Genomic DNA, 18,938 nt, shown 5'->3' with positions numbered 1-18,938 from the left:
GCTCAGGTGTTACTCCTGGCTCTGCGCTCAGAAATTGCTCCTGGCTTGGGGGACCATATGGGACACCAGGGGATCGAACCGAGGTCCTTCCTTGGCTAGCGCTTGCAAGGCAGACACCTTACCTCTAGTGCCACCTCGCCAGCCCCCCAGAGTAATTCTTTTCCTGCTTGTCTGCACTGTTCAAATTCTATCCAGATTACATCACCCGGTCACAATACAATGGGATGGGATTTTTGGTTTGTTTGGGGACCACACCCAGTGGTATTCGGGGATCACTCCTGCAAGGCTCAGGGGGGCCATCTGAGGTGCTGGGGATCAAACCCAGGTTGGCTGTATGCAAGGCAAGTGCCACATTGTTGATTTGAATATAAAATATAATGTGCAAAGTCCATATGTTGGGTGAGGCCTCCCTCGGCACTGAGCTTCTAGCCTCTTCGGCCTGAAGATGTAGGATAAAGGTGGAGAAATAATTCACAAGCAGTTAAAGTTTCACTGAAGTCAGCTCACTTTATTCCCTCCTGGCTTTTCTCCACCATGAGCCTCTGCACCATGTCTTTCTCTCAGGAGCAGCTCTGTCTGTCTACCTTGCTGCTTCTCTCTATGCTTCTTCGCTGCTTTCCACCCACACACACACTTTTTAATTCTTTATTCAAAATAGCTCCCCATCTCAGGTGAGGGCGAGTCTGATTCTCCAGGTGGGATTAACATCTCAAAAGGAAGCTTAGGTAAGGATGTTATGGAAGGGATACCTCACACCCCATTTGCTGTATTATTGCTCTGGCCCATAGCATGAGTTTTTTTGTAAAGGCTTTGATGCAATTATTATTATTTTGGCTGAGCATCTGGTGGTGACTTTGTGCTCAGAAATCGCTCCTGGCAGGATCTGGAGACCCTATGGGATACCTGGAATCAAACCTGGGTCTGCCATGTCCTCCCTGCTCTTCTATGGCTCTGGCCCCTGAAACAATTATTGTAAGGGTTGCCTATAAAACTAGACCAACGAGATTGGACAGAGAGCCCCCCTCATTGTAGAGGATACAAAGCCTGAAACCCACCAGGATTCAATCCCTAACACCACATTGGGTCCATTCCCATTTTCTCCTGGAGTGATCCCTAAACTCAAAGCTGAGAGTAGGCCCTGAACACTGATGGATGTGATCCAGCAACCCAAAAATAAAAGGGGTGCTATTGTTCAGTTGCTTCCCTTCCATACTGTTGACTCTGGTTCACTCCCCAAGACCACATGAGTCTGCTGCACCACTGGGAGGTGCCTGGGAGCACCACTAGGTAAAACCCAAAACCCAAACCCACAACCAAACAGCTGAAAACAAGAAAACTTTATTATCTCCCAGTTCCTGCCCGGTGCCCGCGGGTGGTCTGGGAAGGTCAGAGGACTGTGCTCGTCCGAGGGTCTGAGTGGGGTTGAAGAAAGGGAGAATCGGAGCCCTGGGAATGCCCCCCATCATCCCCCAGAAACTGCTGGCAGGAGGCGGTAACTTCATCACCTGCATCTCATCACCTGGGTGCGGCTGCGGGTCCGAGAGGTATGGCAGCTTCTCCCAGAGCAACGCGTTCGAGTAGACAGCGACAGGGAAGCCTGGATATCACTCGGGGTCTAGTCTACCTTATTCGGAGTGAAAACACACAACCCCAAAACACTGTTCATCCCAGTCCATGCTCTGGGGAGCGACGCTAAGGCCACCTTTTCTTTCTCTCCTTCCTTTTTTGATTTTTAGTCACACCCAGCGGTGCTCAGGATCTATACCTGGTGGGCTCAGGGGTCATTCTGGGTGTTGGGGATTGAATCTGGCAAACGTTCAACCCATTGGACTATCTCTCCAGCCCCTGTCAAGTTCTTCAGATAGATGGAGAAAGACCCAAACCTGTGCCTCAGATCCTGGTCCCCTGTCCCTCTGGTCCTGCCAGTGATACTCTGTCCCTCTGGGAACAAGGAAGCGACATCCAACAAGGCGTCCCGGATGTGCTGGCCCAGGCGGTGCGAGTCCTGGGAAAGAAATGGGGCAGCTGGTGGCCAGTTGGATGTGTTCCTTGAGCTGGATCACTGGGTCCGGGGGAGGACGGCTAATGAGGTCTGAACCCCCGGGGCTATGGGAGGAGGGCTGGAATCTGGACTCTTGAGACTGAAGGAGGAGGCTGGGAAGTCTTGACCTCTGGGTCTGAGGGAGGAGGTAAGGGGGGTGAGGATCTGGTCTGAAGGAGGAGGGCTGGGCTTGGTTTTGAGGGAGGGAGGGAGGAAGGGATGCAGGAACAAGTAGCTCTTTCCAGCCAGCTCACCGTCTTGGTGCTGGATTTCCTGCTGGAAATGTGGAAGGTGACCACATCTTCCCCCATGAAGATGTAGGAGACCCCATAGCCATGCTCGGCAGCCTGCAGGAGAGGGTGAGGAGACCCGGGTCACCGCCTCCACCAGCGCCTCCTCCCTCTGGCCCAGCTCCAGGGATCCCCAGTTTTACTCACAGGCCCAAATCCACCCCCGGAGGAAATGTACTCAGGGAAGCTGAGGACGTCGAACAGTGGCGTCTGCTGGACAGGGATCTGGCTGGTGGCCAGAGGCCACTGCTCCGAGTGCACCTGCGGATGGACACCCCAACACCCCTGGACCTCAAGCCACTCCACACCCCCCTATGCACAACCTTCAGTATTTCTTTGAGCTCCTGGAGTCCACCCCTTGGAGCACCCACACCCCTCCCAAAACCACGCCCACCAATAACCCCGCCCTTTCCCTGACGACCACGCCCACCCCCTTGTGGCCACGCCTTCCTTCTTAACCACGCCCCTAATCACTCCCCCCCCATCCTCCATTACTCCTCCCATTATGCCATCAAATTCTTTGTCCAATTCCATCACCCTCCTTGCCTTAAGTGTTCCCCTTCTCTGGGATTCCCTCCCTTTTAGGGGGGCCCACACCCGGTGATGCTCAGGGGTTACTCCTGGCTATGCACTCAGAAATTGCTCCTGGCTTGGGGGACCATATGGGACGCCTGGGTATCGAACCATGGTCTGTCCTAGGTTATCGTGTACAAGGCAGATGCCCTATCGCTTGTGCCACTGCTCTGGCCCCTGGGGTTCCCTCTCTAACCCTTTCCCTGCACCCCTACCTGGTCCAGGAAAGGTGATGGCTGGTGGAGAAACTGGGCCACCAGGCAGAGCGCGAAGAGGTGGCGGTCTACACCCCGGCCAGTCATTGCCGCCTTCAGCAGGGCCTGGTGCTTGTCCACGGCCATGCGGAGCAGGGCCAGGCACTGTGGGGCCTGGGGTTTCCAGCCGGCCACAGGGCATGGAAAGACAGGAAGGGAGTTCAGAGCTGGAGCCGGTTGAAGGCTGCCCTGAGCCCGGATTGTACCACCTCTCCTGAGGTGGAGCTGATGATTTGTTTTTGTTTTAGTTTGGGGCGACACCAGGGTGGCACTCAGGGGTTACTCCAGGCTCTGTGCTCAGAAATTGCTCCTGGCAGGCTTTTTTTTTTTTTTTTTTTTTGGTTTTTGGGCCATACCCTGTGAGGCTCAGGGGTTACTCCTGGCTATACGCTCAGAAGTTGCTCCTGGCTTCTTGGGGGACCATATGGGACGCCGGGGGATCGAACCGCGGTCCGTCCTAGGCTAGCGCAGGCAAGGCAGGCACCTTACCTCCAGCGCCACCGCCCGGCCCCTTTTCTACTTTCTTTTTTTTTTTTTTTTTTTTTTTTTGGTTTGCTCCTGGCAGGCTTAGGGGACCATATAGGATGCTGGGAATTGAACCTGGGTACATCCTGAGTTGTCAGTGTGCAAGCCAAATGCCCTCCCCACTGTGCTATCACTCTGGCCTTAGCGCTGATGACTCTTACAGAGAAACTGAGGGGAACAGAGGGCGCAGGCATGTGCCCAGGTTCCCACAGCAAGCAGGATCACACATGTGCCCAGGGGCCCAGACTCCTTTCACTGAGTCACAGGCAATGTCCAATATTTGGGTGAGAAGGAACATGAGTGCCTGAGCCGTGTGGAGAAAAGAGGGTCCAGTGAGCAGTGGCTTGGGTTATATCAGTTTGGGGGCTACACCTGGCAGTTCTTGGAGGTTACTCCAGACTCTGTCCTATATTGCCAGGGACCGAACCCAAGTCTCTCACCTGGAAAGTCTGAATTTAATCCCCTGAGCTTTCTCTGGTCCTAGCATATGATTTTTCACCCATCTTTTATTTATTTTATTTTATTTTTTTGTGGTTTTGGGGTCTCACCCGGCAGTGCTCAGGGGTTACTTCTGGCTCCATGCTCAGAAATTGCTCCTGGCAAGCACGGGGGACCATATGGGACGCCGGGATTCAAACCGATGACCTTCTGCATGAAAGGCAAACGCCTTACCTCCAATGCTGTCTCTCCGGCCCCTTTTCACCCATTTTTTTTGGGGGGGGGTCACACCCGGCGGTGCTCAGGGGTTACTCCTGGCTGTCTGTCTGCTCAGAAATAGCTCCTGGCAGGCATGGGGGACCATATGGGACACCGGGATTCGAACCAACCACCTTTGGTCCTGAATCGGCTGCTTGCAAGGCAAACGCCGCTGTGCTATCTCTCCGGGCCCTCACCCATCTTTTAAGAAAATAATGTGGATAGTGCTTGCAAACCACTATCACTGAAGCAGAGAGAGAGAGAGGAGAGAGAGAGAGAAAGAGAGAGAGAGAGAAGAGAGAGAGAGAGAAGAAAGAGAGAGAGAGAGAGAGAGAGAGAGAGAGAGAGAGAGAGAGAGAGAGAGAGAGAGAGAGAGAGCTGGTAGAAAATTTCTGTAGGTTGAGGCTGCAGAAATTGCAAAGCTACCAAAAGAGATTAGAGCACAGCTGATATGATGCCTGCTTGGCACATGGCTGACACCCAGATAGTCCCCTGAGCACCATCAGGTGTGATTCCAGAGTACCTGTGGGTACAACCCAAAAAAGCAAAAAAGCAAAATCACCAATACAGAGAATATGTAGAATGGTGCCACCAGAGGTCATGTGGTCAGAGAGCTCAACTCGCCAGAAACGACCCCTGAGCATCACTGAGTGTGACCTCAAAACAGACCAACAAAGCGAGCTCAGAGGTGGGGTGAAGACCCTGGCTGGGCTGTTCATCTGGGTGATTCTGGGCCAAGTCTTGGCCTCCCCCCACTCCATCAGCCAGTGCCTAAAGGTCAGTCAGGGGCCAAGCCTGGCTTCGCCTGGTTCCTTCATGCACATCCTGGGGTCTGGCTGGCCCTAGATATACCAGGTGAGCCAGACTTAGGGGAATGAAGGGATATTACGCGGAGGGGGGCACCCACCGTCTTCTCTGGGTCTTCCATGGCTCTGACGAAATCGCAAGATTCTCTGGTGCAAGAACGCACAGTCTCGGTCCTGCCGTCGAGGAACAAGCGAGTCATGGCAGACTCATATGTCAGGCAAAATCGGCCCCTGTCCTGGGGGCAAGGAGGAGAGGAGCCGGTCAGCAGGATTCTGGAAATTTCCCAGACTCCCAACATCTCCAGCCTCCTCCCAGTCTGGGATTGTGTGGCTGAGAGAGACACAGCAGGACACAGGACCAGGATGAAAGAGATACAGCAGGGAGCCGAGAGATAGCATGGAGGTAGGGCATTTGCCTTTCATGCAGAAGGTCATTCGTTCAAATTCTGGCCTCCCATATGGTCCCCCAAGCCTGCCAGGAGTGATTTCTGAGCATGGAGGCAGGAGTAAACCCTGAGGACTGCCGGGTGTGACCCAAAACCAAAATTAAAATAAAAAAGAGACACAGCAGTGACAAGGAGCATCTGTGGAAACGCCCAAGAAGGGCCCCAGTTGGCATCAAGGGTTAAAGGACATGCATGACAGGTAGGAGCTGTGGGTGAATCCCGACACTGTAAGGAATGGCCCCTTAAATCCCAGAACAGCTGGGATATGACCCCCACATCCTAACCCCTGTCCCTCCCAGAAAGGCCAAAGAGGCAGGTGGCGACAAAGAGGCCATGGCAGGGCCAACTGACCCGGAAGCAGGCCAGCTGCAAGGCCATCTGGATGAAGCTGTCTGAGGCGATGTGGCAGCGTCTGAGGAAGCCCTTGCCGAAGCGGGAGAAGGGGAAGACGTGGCAGTCGATGTTTTCGGACAAGGCCTGGGCTCCCCTCAGGGCCAGAGAGATGGACCGATCCATCTGGGGAACAAGGGGTGGTGTCAGACACGAGGGAGCATTGGAGCTGGGGATGGAGTTCGGGTTGGGGTAGATGGAGGTTAGGGAGCAGAGGAGGAAATGTAGACCAAGGAAGGGAGGAGAGTCAGCAGTGAAGGAGAGCTGGGGTCAGCATGGGTTGGGGTTGTGGTTGGGTAAGGGAGGAAAGAGCTGAGGGTTGGGGATGGAAATTGGGGTATGGTGGATACTGGGATTAGGGATGGACATTGAGGTTGAGATGGACATTATGGCTGGGGATAAAAATTATTGCTGGGGATGGAACTGGGGTTGGAGGCAGACACAGGAGTTGGAATGGATATTATAGTTGAACAGGGACATTACAGTTGGTGACGGGACCAAATTAGCTCTAATGATGTTATCCATGAATTGAACTTGGGGTGAAGGGAAATTGGGGTTGAGTGGTTGAAACTGGATTGAGGATGGAGTTTGAGGGTGACTGAGGGAGGGAAAGTGGGGACCATCAGAGTTACAATGGAGGCAAGATTCAGGCAGAATTGGGGCTTGGGTGAAACAGGGTAAAGTTTTGCTTAAAATGGGGGCCATGGCAATGGGGAGTGGTGCTGAAAAGGTGGGACACTGGCCATGGGATCAGACCTGCCTTACCTTGTCTGGAAGATCCCAGTGCAGCCGCTGGGGCTCGGGCAGGGTGGGGTCTGGGCTCCCCTTGCAGTGCCCGTCAGCCGAGTACCCCAGCTGAAAGCATTCGGTGGCCAGCATGAACTGTGAACAGAGGAAGTCACAGTCCTTCCTCCTTCCTCGGCGACAGGGACCCTAACTGGGCAGGGGTGGGGGGAGAGTCCCTGAGGGGTGTCAGCATGGCTGTGACTCAGCCGGAGCTGAAAATGAAGTTTCTTTCACAAACAAGCCTAGGTCAAACAGTGCAGGGGATAAGGAACTAACTAGCCTTGCATGCAGCCACTTCAAGGTACCCTTAATCCCATGGATAGTGATCCAAAACCAATAAAGAGAATCACCAGCCACAAAATAGAAATAAGGGGCCGGAGAGATAGCATGGAGGTAAGGCGTTTGCCTTGCATGCAGAAGGTCGGTGATTCAAATTCCGGCATCCCATATGGTCCCCCGAGCCTGCCAGGAACGATTTCTGAGCATAGAGCCAGGAGTAACCCCTGAGCGCTGCCAAGTGTGACTCAAAAACCAAAACCAAACCAAACAAACAAACAAAAAAATACCAAAATAGAAATAAACCCAAAGACAACCCTCCAAATTCAGAGGACAAATGGGTTGGGGACTTCTATTATCCCCTCAGAAATGCCAACCCTTAGCCTGCATCCCCTCCAATCGCAGAAGCACTAAATGCTATGGAAGACTGGGACTCCTCCAGTGAGGTGTAAACAGTAACCCCTATGATGTGGGAAGAAAGAACAGAGGTGTGGCCCAAGCGAGAGCACAGCAGGGAGAGAGTTTGCCTTGCACACAGACAATCCCGGTTTGATCCCCAGCATCCCAAATGGTTCTCTGAGCCTGCCAGGAGTGATTTCTGAATGGAGAGCCAGGAGTAACCCCTGGGAGCCGCAGAGTTGACTTGAAAAAAATCTCTGGGTATAGCCCCCCTCCAAAAAAAGAAAGAACAAAGAGAGGGCAGTTTTTCTCAGGATTGGGCAGAAAATGAAACCTAAAGAAAAAATCCAGGGGCCACAGTGATTGCACAGTGGGTAAGGCATTTGCCTTGCATATGACCAACCCGGGTTCAGTCCCTGACATTACAGCCTGTAGGAGTGAGCCCTGAGCACTGCCAGGTATGGCAAAACAAAACAAAACCGGGGCCGGGCGGTGGCGCTAAAGGTAAGGTGCCTGCCTTGCCTGCGCTAGCCTTGGACGGACCTCAGTTCGATCCCCCGGTGTCCCATATGGTCCCCCAAGCCAGGAGCAACTTCTGAGCACATAGCCAGGAGTAACCCCTGAGCGTTACCAGGTGTGGCCCAAAAACCAAAAAAAAACCCCAAAAAAAAAAACAAAAAAAAAAAAAAAACAAAAAACAAAACCAAAACAAAAAGGAAAATAAAGAGGGAAAAAAGGGGAATAATCTAGCAGTGATGGCTAACCTTTCTGAGCCCGAGTGCCCAAACTGCCCCAAACCAAAGAATTTCCTCAAAAGTGTCAGCACTTTTGTGTCATCAATTAAACCTTAATAACAAGATTTTAGTATCTAAAAACTATGCGACACGTGCCGCATATCTTAATTGTGGACCTTCCCACTTGCCAGCTGCAAGGCCTTCGCGTGGCACCGCTGGCACGCATGCCATAGGTTCGCCATCGCAGATAGGGCTTAGTGATACTCAATGGGTAAAGCATGAGCTCTGCAAGCAGGAAGCTGGTTGTCCAGCACAGAATTTCTGGATTCTGACCCTCATCCTGGGCCATCTCTCCATCCCCTACTGCCCACTGGCCAAAGGCTCCCGGTATCGTCCCACACCAACTTCTTTGTGGGGGACCCCAGTATCCCATTGAGCTGCACTTTTCCTCTAATAAAGACTCTGAAGATGACAATCTCTGGCAATAGGGGCCCAGAGAAACAGGGGGCTGGTGGGCTTACCTCCCACATGTGTCCTGGTACTGGGCAGTCTGCCCACGAGTGCTCCACGCTGAGCCCCAGTTTCCCATTAGAGAAGACGATGAGGGTGAAGGATTTGTCGAACCACCTATGGAGGGAGAGTTTGGTGTGATCACTGCAGGCCCGAGAAAAGGTTCTGGGTGCTGAACCCTGGACCCCTGGGGAGTGACCCCAAAACCAAAAGACAGAATGGTCACCAATGTTTGGGGTGTCCTCTGTGGGACTGGGGGGGGTTGGGGTTGGAGACCAGAGGGTGTGATCTCAGCGCAGGCATCACCAAGATACTGGGGGTCTTTAGTAATGATTCTGGGTTGTCTGAGAAGTCTGGGGAGTGGAGAGTTGAGGAAGCTGGAAAAGAGGCCTTCAATTTTATGAGGTGTCAGAAATCAGGCCAACTTTTGGGGTGCTCAGAAATGAAGTGGCTCTTGGTGGGCCCTATGGCAGCTGGGCTTGGGGATCCCACCTTTCTGAATCTGTGGTCCTTGGGGCTGGGTTTCTGTCTCTGGAGGTCCAGTCTGGCTGTTGCTCTGATCTGATGTGCCCTCCACCACTTTCACCACCTCACAGACACTAAACCTTTCTCCACGTATTCTCTCAAAGGTACCCCAACTCTCCAAACCCTGTCCCTCAGAAGCCCAACTACTTCTCCTGGCCAAGCTGCACAGATCTGGGGTGGCCCTGAGCTTGGAAGCCTCTCCAGATTGGGGAGCTAGATTCCTAGCTGTGCAGAGCAACCTCAGCTGCCGGGGTCCCCCCATCCCTGGCCCACTCACCGGTCGTGGCCCCTGCCGGCCAGTAGGGCGTGAGCATAGGCATCGAGGGAGTCTGCGGGGTTCTCCTTCATGAGCCCCGCGGGTTCACAGTCCAGCGAGACCACGAACGCAGCACCTTCCACCGTCTCCAGGGTCTCCTGGGACTGCTTCTTCAGGCAGCACCGCACCTGCGCCCACTGGTCCCTGTAGGCGTGGCTTGTCTTAACCACACCCACCAAACCAGTGGGTGTGACCAGCATTAGCCACACCCACCAGTCCCTCTGAGCGGGGCTTTCTTAGCGAACACCCACTACACCAACAGGCTGGGGGGGCCTATCCTAACCACACCCACTGCCCCCATATGGGCGTGGCCTATATTGGTCACGCCCATTTGCTAGTATGGGCGTTGTTTGCATAAGTCACGCCCACTGTTTCCTTGGACATGACTTCTCTTAGTCATACCCACTGTTCCTTAGGGGTGTGGGGCTCTTAGCTATACCCATTGACCATTGGGTGGGGACTATATCAATCTCACACACACTGGCCCCCCTATGGGCGGGGCCTATCGTAGCCACGCCCACCACAAACACAGATATCGCTCCCATAAAACACGCCCACCTTTCCCCGGGGCGGTGCTTACATTGGCCACACCCACTAATGGGTGTGGTGCTTCTTTGGTACCGCCCAATGATCTGCTGTGGGCGTGGCTAGTCTTAGTCACGCCCATTAGTCTATGGTCGAGACTTGCATTAACCACGCCCACTTGGCCGTGTGGGCGGGTCTCTCTTAGCCACACCTACCTGGCCCAACTCCTCCTTCTGGCCCATTCCTTCTCCCTAGGCCACTTGACCGCTGACCCTCTCACCTGGGGGCAGCTGTCAGGGCAGCCAGATGCTCCTCGAGGGGGCAGGCAGGTGAGGCGTCATCAAGGATGCGCTGGAACTGCTGCTCCAGGGCCCGCGGGGGCAGCACGCCGCTGGGGGAGTGGGTCCCCATGCGGAAGAACCGGCCTCGGTGCAGCACGGCCAGGTGGCGGCTGTCACCTCGGTGGTGGATGTGGTCTAGGCGGTGGGGAGCAGGAAGGAGCCATTGGCGGCGGGAAGGAGAGGAGAGGCCACAGCCATCATTCCCCTCGCACTCTTGCGGGACTCCTATTCTATTTTGTGGGGGCTGTACTCGGTGGTGCTGGGGAGGGGCAGTCTTGGCTGCTCAGGAATCATTTCCTTCCAGAGCAAGCACCGAACGCTGTCATAATTTTATGTCGGGGGCTCTTGTGGTGCTCAGGAGTCACCACCCCTACAGGGGACCATGTATGGTGGTAGTGGAATTCAAACCCGCATTACCAGGATGCAAGACAAGCGCCTGAAGCCCATCGCCCGGGCAACCGGGCAAGTCTTAACCTGGCCTGATATGCAGCCTGGGCTCCAAGGCACTGCCAAGGCAGACTGCAGAGAACCGGGTCTCAGTTCTCACTTTTGCTTTTTTCTCTCCAGCGCTGCCATGCAACATGTGGGAACCATGCAACATGTGGGGATCAAACCTGGGGCATCCCGCACGCAGAGCCTGTGCCCCGGCCCCTGGAACCACCGTCCCATCCCCCGGGCTCCAGGGCTGACCTTTGTGGACCCCAGGAATGCGAGTGGTGTTGAAGATCTTCTCGTACTGCGCGGAGCACAAAGGCCGCATTCCCAGCAGCAAGGTCTGCAGGAGAGAGCGGGCAGCTGACAGGCCCCTTAGGCCCCGCCCACAAACCATACCCGCTTTCAGGCCACGTCCCGCCCACAAAACACACCCACATCCAGGCCACGCCCCACTAAGCACCGCCCCCAGACAAACCACGCCCAATCAGAGGCAGCGCCCCGCCCCTTCTTACCGGCAGGATCTCCTGGCGGTTCAGTTGGTGGCGGTACAGGAGGAGCGCGTGGACCGCGTTTCCCGCGCGAGCTGCCTGCAGGGGCGTGGGGGTCACGTACAGGAAGTCCTGAGAGCAGAAGGATCTGGGGGTCAGGGTTTACCTGATGGGGAACATGTACCCCCAACACACTTCCTGGCCTGATCCTAACAGAGAGAGGGATGTTTGATTTCAGGATGCGATCCACTGCATGAACCATGAAGGAAGCCCCAATTCTTTTTTTGTGTTTTGGTTTTTGGGTCACACTCGGCAGCGCTCAGGGGTTCCTCCTGGCTCTACGCTCAGAAATCGCTCCTGGCAGGTATTGGGGGTACCATATGGGATGTTTGGATTTGAACCACAGTCCTTCTGCATGCAAGGCAAACGCCTTACCTCCATGCTATCTCTCCTGTCCTTGAAGCCCCAATTCTACCCTGATACCCCTAAACCACCCCCATGCCAGCCCTGAACTCTTTATATATATATATATATATTGTCTCTGGCTCTGTGCTAAGGAGTTACCCCTGGCAGGATACGAGAGACCATGCTGCCCTGGTTAGCTGTATGCAAGGCCAACTCTATCCATCCCTGTCTTTCCTTCTCACCATCAGGTAATAGTTGCTGTTGACCATCAATGAATTTCGGGAACGCAGGTACACAAACTCTTCCCACCAGTCGCTGACCTGGGAGTGGGGCCAAAAGAAAACACAATTGGCACATTTTGTTTGTTTTATTTTATTTTTGGGTTTTGGGTCACACCCGGCAGTGCTCATGGCTCTACATTCAGAAATAGCTCCTCGCAGGCTCGGGACCATATGGGATCCTGGGGATCGAACCCATGTCTGTCCCGGGTCAGCCGTGTGTAAGGAAATGCCTTACCACTGTGCTACTCTAGCCCATCATTTCATATTTTGAGGGCTTTGTTTGTTTTTGGGCTACCCCCAGCAGTACTCAGGGCTTACTCCTTGCTCTGCACTCAGGGATCACTCCTGGTGGAATTCAGGGGGACATATGGGGTTTGGGGATTGAACCTGGGTCCACTGCATCAAGACAAGCGCGCCCTTCCCTCTAGACTATCTCTGCATCCCTGTAAAAACCCTTTGCCTCATCTCTGGTGTTTTGCCAGCTTGCAGTTTTTGCTCTTTCAGAAGAGAGCGCTGTACGTGAGGGTACGTGAGAAAAAGGACAAGGGCCCTAGGAAATAAATAAGGGGGCAGGTCCCTGTACAACATTTGGGTCCTCATTTTCCTCACCACACCCCCTTCAATTCTCCAACATCAGTCCCTGTAGCCAGCAACTCCAGACCCTCCTGGTTCCATCTTTAACTTCAATTCAACTGTATCAAACTTTCACCAAGTCTCAGCCCAAGACCTTCCCTGGGACCTCAGTCCTCTCAACCAACTGTGCCCCTTTCTGAGCCAGCCTTCTCCTTCCTACACATACCACTCCAAAGTCTTCACAGCCACCCCCACTCTGGGGCTGCTGGCTGGTTATTTATGGCTTCCAGCAGAAGAGGCGGCTGGGAACCCAGCTGGGGGAAATTGCCTACTGGCTCAGTTCAAGCTCCAGAACTCGAAACCCATTTCTTTTTTTTTTTTTTTTTTTTGATTTTTTGGGCCACACCCGGTAACGCTCAGGGGTTACTCCTGGCTATGTGCTCAGAAGTTGCTCCTGGCTTGGGGGACCATATGGGACATCGTCCAAGGCTAGCGCAGGCAAAGCAGGCACCTTACCTTTAGCGCCACCGCCCGGCCCCTCGAAACCCATTTCAAGGAGGTGGCCTAGCCAGAGATCACAGTTGACCCAGGTTTAATCTCTGGCACTTCAGACAGTCCCATGAGTTCACCAGGAATGATTATTTAGCGCGGCATCACCCCACCTCACCCCAATAAAGAGGAGAAAATGTTGCTGTACTGATGGGAGACAGAAGTCAAGAGGTAAAGGACTTGCTTAGCTGTATGAGGTCAAGGGGTGTGAACCCCACAGTAACCAAATGGGGCTGGAGAGATATTCAACGGTTAGGTGCTTTTTTGGGGGGGATTTGGGAGTACCAGATTGTATCCGGGGAGCACCACACTGTCTCCCCATCACTGCAGAAAGCTACTCTTGCAGAGTTTGATCCCACAAATAAATAAAAATTGAGGCTGAAGGACACATGAAAATTCAATTCCTGGCATCCCAGAGGGTCCCCCCAGATTGACAGGAGTAATTTCTGAGTGCAGAGTCCAGAGTAACCCCGGAGTGCTGCCAGCTATGGCCTAAAAAACAAAATAAATAAATAAATAAAATAAAACCAACCCAAAAAACTAACAACCCCCGGAGAGACAGCGGCGTTTGCCTTGCAAGCAGCCGATCCAGGACCAAAGGTGGTTGGTTCAAATCCCGGTGTCCCATATGGTCCCCCATGCCTGCCAGGAGCTATTTCTGAGCAGACAGTCAGGAGTAACCCCTGAGCACCGCCGGGTGTGGCCCAAAAACCAAAAACCAAAACCTAACAACCATCAAAATCTAAAACAAACAAAAAGACAGCAAGAAGGGGGTTAAATATAAGAACATGGGGAGGAACTTGGAGAGGGAGCAATGGGGGCATGTCCATAAATATATAATTAGGAGGCAGGATTCTGCATGTTGATAGGCTAATCACTGCAGGGGCTGGGCAGAGGATGCATAGGGTTTAGCCCAGAGCCTGGTGCCTGGGACTAGACTCACGTAGTTCGAGGCCCACCAGGCCTTGAGGCGCAGGTACCGCTGCAGCCTGGACCCTTGGAGCCTCAGGAAGTCCTGTGCGAGGGCGGCTGTCTCTTGGAAGTCTTCCTTGGAGAGGACAGGTTCCATGGACTCCAGGTACTGGGGTATAGAGGTGAAAGAGAAGAGGCTGAATCACGGCCCCCCTCTGAACTCTCCCTGAGCATCTTCTCACCGCTGTGGCTTGATCGGTACCAGGATCTCACCTTCTGCACTGTGTCTTGCACCTCGGGCAAGGGCAGGCGTGGCAGGCAGCGCTGGTAGCTATAAAGCATTGGGTGGCGGCCGGAGAAGATACGAACTAGGGCCTGGTTGAAAGCAGCACTTAGCAGTTAGGGTCCCTGCATCCCCCAACTCTCGCAGCCAGGGCAATCCAGAGAGGAGTGGGTCTGCCACGTACTAGCCAGGTCTTGGTGGTGGATGACATGGCTCCGCGGGGCTCCAGGAACCAGCCGTGGTAGGACAGGAGCAGCCTCAGGGCCAAGTGCAGAGTGAGGATCAGGGCGCCCCACAGGCAGGAAGCAAAGAGTGCTGCGGCCAGGATGCCCCGAAACTGGTGGTGCTGCTGTCCGGCCCTGGGAAGGGGGTGACCTGGGTCTCTAGGCTCCCACCAGCCTTGCCAGCCGCCCTGACCCTCCCAGGATTCTTTTTTTTTTTTTTTTTTGATTTTTGGGCCACACCCGGTAATGCTCAGGGGTTACTCCTGGCTATGTGCTCAGAAGTTGCTCCTGGTTTGGGGGACCATATGGGACACCGGGGGATCGAACCGCGGTCCGTCCAAGGCTAGCGCAGGCAAGGCAGGCACCTTACCTTTAGCGCCACCGCCCGGCCCCCCAGGATTCTAAATGAGATCTTTCTGTTTTAGAACGGTGGTTAGGTTTAGGGGGCACATCTGGTTGTGCTGCCAGGTATCAAAACTGTTTCTCCAGCCCAAGGAGTTAACCCTGGTATCCTCTCTCTGGTTCCTGGTTGCAGGTGGGGAAAGAGGTTAACTTCCTGTATCATCTCTCCCCTCTCTGATCACTGGTCTTTACGCTATTGGAGATGACTCTTGTAGATTAGATCAAGCCCATCAGATATGCCTAGACAGAGGCCTGATTTGTTTGGCCTTTATTTTGTTTTGGTTTGATTTTAGTTTGGGGCCCACATGCAGCAGTGCTCAGGGATCACTCCTGGTTCTGCACTCAGAAATCGCTCTTAGTAAGCCAGAGACCCTATGGAGGGGGATGCCAGAGATCAAGCCCAGCTTGGTTGAGGGCAAGACAAACACCCCACCCCAAGTAAATCTGGCTTGAGGGGGGGTCTATGTATCTGGGCCCTGGCTCTCACCCAGTATGGGTCCTGTAGCTCCCAGACCCCAGGGATGTGGAAACTTACAAGTGGGCGGAGCTTCTGTGTGCAGAGATATTGACATGTTCGAGTGGGCGGAGCTTCTGGGCACAAGGTTGATGAAACTTACAAGTGGGCGGAGTTTCTGGGTGGAAGTGGGAAACTCACCAGCCCGGGAGCAACTCCTTGATCTTCTCCATGAGTCCTAGAGAGGGGTCCAGCTGGAGGAAGCAGGCAAGCTGGATGGCACCGAAGAGGAAGAGCCAGCTCAGGGGGCTGCCGGGGAATACGCCGCTGAGGACATCGTGCTATGGTGGTAGAGGGGAGGAGGACACAAATTGGAGCATTTCTCCCGTTTGTAAAGGATCATCCTTGGAAGTGGATCCAGCCACCCACTCTTGTGGGTACCAAACCTTGGGACTTTGGACAAGTATAAAAGTCCCATGTAGGGCAGCAGAACTGGACAAGGTATGGATCTCCCTGATTTGATTTGGTGATTTATTACTTAGTCATTTAATTGTATTTGGGAAGTTGGGGTCAGTCTGACTCCTGGCTCTGCAAGCAGAGATCATTCCTGGTAGATTCAGTTATGGGGTGCCGGGGATCAAACCTGTCCCATTGAACTATCGATGATGTTATTTTTGGAGGACCAAACCCAGCACTGCTCATAGGTTACTCTTGGCTCTGCATTCAGGAATTATTCCTGGTAGGCTCAGAAGACCATTTGGAATTCTGGGGATTAAACCCAGGTCAGCTGCATGCAAGGCAAACGCTCTCCGGCTATACTATTGCTCCAGGACTGGACATTCTTTTCCATTTTATTTTATTTTGTTGGTTTTGGGGCCACACCTGGCAGCGCTCAGCTCTATTCCTTCTTGTTCTAGAATGTTCTGTCCCAGAGACCAGAGTGATAGCACAGCGGTAGAGCTTTTGCCTTTTACACAGCCAACCCAGGACGGATCTGGGTTCGATTCCCAGCATCCCATATGGTCCCCCGAGCCTGCCAGGGGCTATTTCTGAGTGCAGAGCCAGGAGTAACGCTTCCGAAAACAAAATATTAAAAAAAAGAAAAGAAAAAGAAAAAGCAATAACAAAAACATGGTGCCAAGAGGAGCCGACCTGTGAGCAGAAACAGGATAAGCCCTGAACAAAGGTGGCTGTGGCCCCCCAATAAAAAAGACCCTGTGTGGCTACCCAAGATCTTGTTCGGGTCATGAGGTTCTGCAAAGAGGAACCCCCACTTTAGAACCAGGGCATGAGAAGACAAGAAAAATGGTACACCGGAGAGATGGGGACTGATTCCTAGACATTGGGGTGAAGGTCGTGTTTAGGGGGGACGGAGACAGAAAGGGGCTGACCCAGAAAAGTGTGTGCAAGAGGGGAACAGAGGTTCCTAGCTACTCCAATGCGGATTACCCTCAAGAACTTGAAGTCGTGGGACAGCTCCCTGCCTAGATGGGGATGACAGGTGGAGCCTGGAAAACCTCAGGCTTGGAGGAGAAAGCGGGCGGTGGCACTCCTCACCCAGAAGCGGGCGAGGTGCTTCGCCCAGGAGCGGAGACCCGCCAGGTAGACCTCCCGCAACACCGGTGTGTCCAGCTCGGCGGAACTAGGGGACCACGATGTGAAGCCCCCGGCCTGGTGCGCCTCAGCCATGGCTGCTGGGGCCTAAGAGGGAGGAGGAGGTCAAGGGTCATTCCCATCCAGCCAAGCTGGGGATCTCAAGAGTGCTGGCCCCGAGCCCTCAGGGCATTGGGGGACCACAACCAGGAGGGCCAGCTCGGGTGCACCCCTTCTTCCCTGGGCGCCCCCCAAAAGAGGAATTGCTAGATCTGGGGTAGGGGAGGCAGAGTGGGCCCCAGAGAGAGTGCTCCCAGGATGGGCATCGGTGCTCCCCACTTCATTTCCGCTCCCCACTCCCGGGCGGGGTGCGTGGGCGCAGGAGGGGGCGCTCCGCGGTGGCTCGGCCCCTCCCCCGCCCGCCCGGGGGGAGGGGAGAAGTAGGGGGTGAGGGAAGACGTGCCCTACCGCGCATGCGTCGCCGCCCGGGATGCTGGGGAGCCCCTGGAGCGGGGATGGCGAGGCCTCCGGACCCCCGAAGGCACCCGACCGGGCCTTACCGCGACGAGTCAGGGGGTCCGGATCGCCGGTCGGAACCTGGAGACTCAGCCCGGGCAGCCCGCCCCCAGCCCGCCTCCGAGCGCCGCGACCCTCGCCGAGTCGCCTGCCCCCTGGCATAGGCCCGATCCCGGAGCGACGAGCCGGCGACTCGCTCGAGGGGCCTGCGGAGCTGCCGCCCGGCTCCCCGACATCCAGCAAGCCCGATGTCTGGCCTCCCGGTGCCTCGCGAGGAGTTCCAGTGCGGAGCTTGTCAATTTCAACCTGGCTTTCAGTCGCCGCGAGGCCACGCCCACAGCAAACTCCGCCCCGCGTGGCTCGCAGCGGGCTGGCTCCGCCCACACCCAGCCTGTCCCGACCCTCACGCACCGGCTCCACCACCCCAAACTCCGCCCACCCGTGAGCTCACTTAAAACCACGCCCCCATCAACATCCTGACCCCGCCCACTCAAAACCCAGATTCCTGGGCCCCTGCTACCCTGGGGTTTGTCTCGGTTCTCTCCTTCCCTTCCCAAGGTTGCTCCTGGGTCCCCTTAGTTCCTTAGCTTCTGAGCCACCCGTGTCGTTGGTAAACCAGGCTGCTAGTGGCAGCGGACCACTTGGGCTGATGGGTCCCACGGTCGGTCGGTCACAGGCAAGGTCTCAGGATCCACCAAGTTGCAAATTTTAATTTTTCCTTCCCCCTTATTACCGAACCCCTCAGACGGCATCAGTATCTTTTAGCTTAAGTCAGCTTGTGAGAAAAGCCAGTACTCCCACTTCTGTGGGACCTGTCCCCAACTGAGTTTCATGAAACCATTGGACAAAGTGCTACAGCCTCCTGGATCCCAGAGGGATTTGCTGTTGAGGATCAGTCCTCTGATGACAGGCAGTGGGGTGTGGAACCAAGGCCAACCTAGGGGGGGTCATGCTCCTAGGGGGAGAGCAGGCCTGCTGGAACTAAATGGTGTAGCCGGTGGTACCTGCCAGAGAATCATCACTGGCTGGATTCCAGGTGCCTGGATATATGTATCTGATGACAAGTATCTGGGGGGAAAGTGGAGGGCAGCCCAAATCAGCACTGAGTTCACCCAGGGGATTACACCTGGGTGTGGGTGGAGCTTAGGCCTAACCTCAGGGTGACCTATGTGACCCCCGTGTGAGGTTGAGAAACTCCTAACTCCAGAAATGGCCATGCTCCTGATCACAAGGTGATTCAGGCCTTTGTCATGTGCCTGTGGATTGCAGGTTCCCCAGGAAGGTTAGTCAGTGGGCAGTGACCTGTGGGTGCCGTCCAGGGTACTGTATTCAACCTCTGGCACCCCGAAATGGATGTTTCCTGCTAAGGGAACAGGAAGCCTCAAGACCA

The 18,938-nt window shown here is 54.5% G+C and overlaps 1 protein-coding gene across 3 annotated transcripts; it reads right to left on the bottom strand.

The window, feature by feature from the left end:
- Positions 1-1,322: 1,322 nt before the first annotated feature.
- CPT1C (carnitine palmitoyltransferase 1C) lies at positions 1,323-17,859 on the bottom strand. Of its 3 annotated transcripts, none has more exons than XM_049786183.1 (20): positions 17,593-17,859; positions 16,997-17,140; positions 15,641-15,780; positions 14,544-14,718; positions 14,350-14,451; positions 14,108-14,245; positions 12,004-12,081; positions 11,381-11,488; positions 11,124-11,208; positions 10,373-10,568; positions 9,529-9,711; positions 8,738-8,843; positions 6,787-6,903; positions 5,983-6,147; positions 5,287-5,421; positions 3,120-3,272; positions 2,479-2,592; positions 2,296-2,388; positions 1,884-2,005; positions 1,323-1,624 (listed from the first exon to the last, which is right to left on the bottom strand). In XM_049786183.1, the coding sequence occupies exons 2-20, from the start codon at positions 17,126-17,128 to the stop codon at positions 1,621-1,623; spliced, it is 2,346 nt and encodes a 781-aa protein (XP_049642140.1). In that variant the 5' UTR covers positions 17,129-17,140; positions 17,593-17,859; the 3' UTR covers positions 1,323-1,620. The 3 variants fall into 3 exon arrangements, with proteins under 3 accessions (XP_049642140.1, XP_049642139.1, XP_049642141.1); XM_049786182.1 differs by having other exon boundaries at positions 1,323-1,620; XM_049786184.1 differs by lacking the exon at positions 16,997-17,140 and having other exon boundaries at positions 1,323-1,620.
- Between the last annotated feature and the right edge of the window lie 1,079 nt (positions 17,860-18,938).

The sequence above is a fragment of the Suncus etruscus genome, chromosome 14 (assembly GCF_024139225.1).
Source record: "Suncus etruscus isolate mSunEtr1 chromosome 14, mSunEtr1.pri.cur, whole genome shotgun sequence".
Taxonomy (NCBI): Eukaryota; Metazoa; Chordata; class Mammalia; order Eulipotyphla; family Soricidae; genus Suncus; species Suncus etruscus.
The sequence above is the reverse complement of the archived record's forward strand: the minus strand, read 5'-3'. Positions and strand labels throughout refer to the sequence as shown.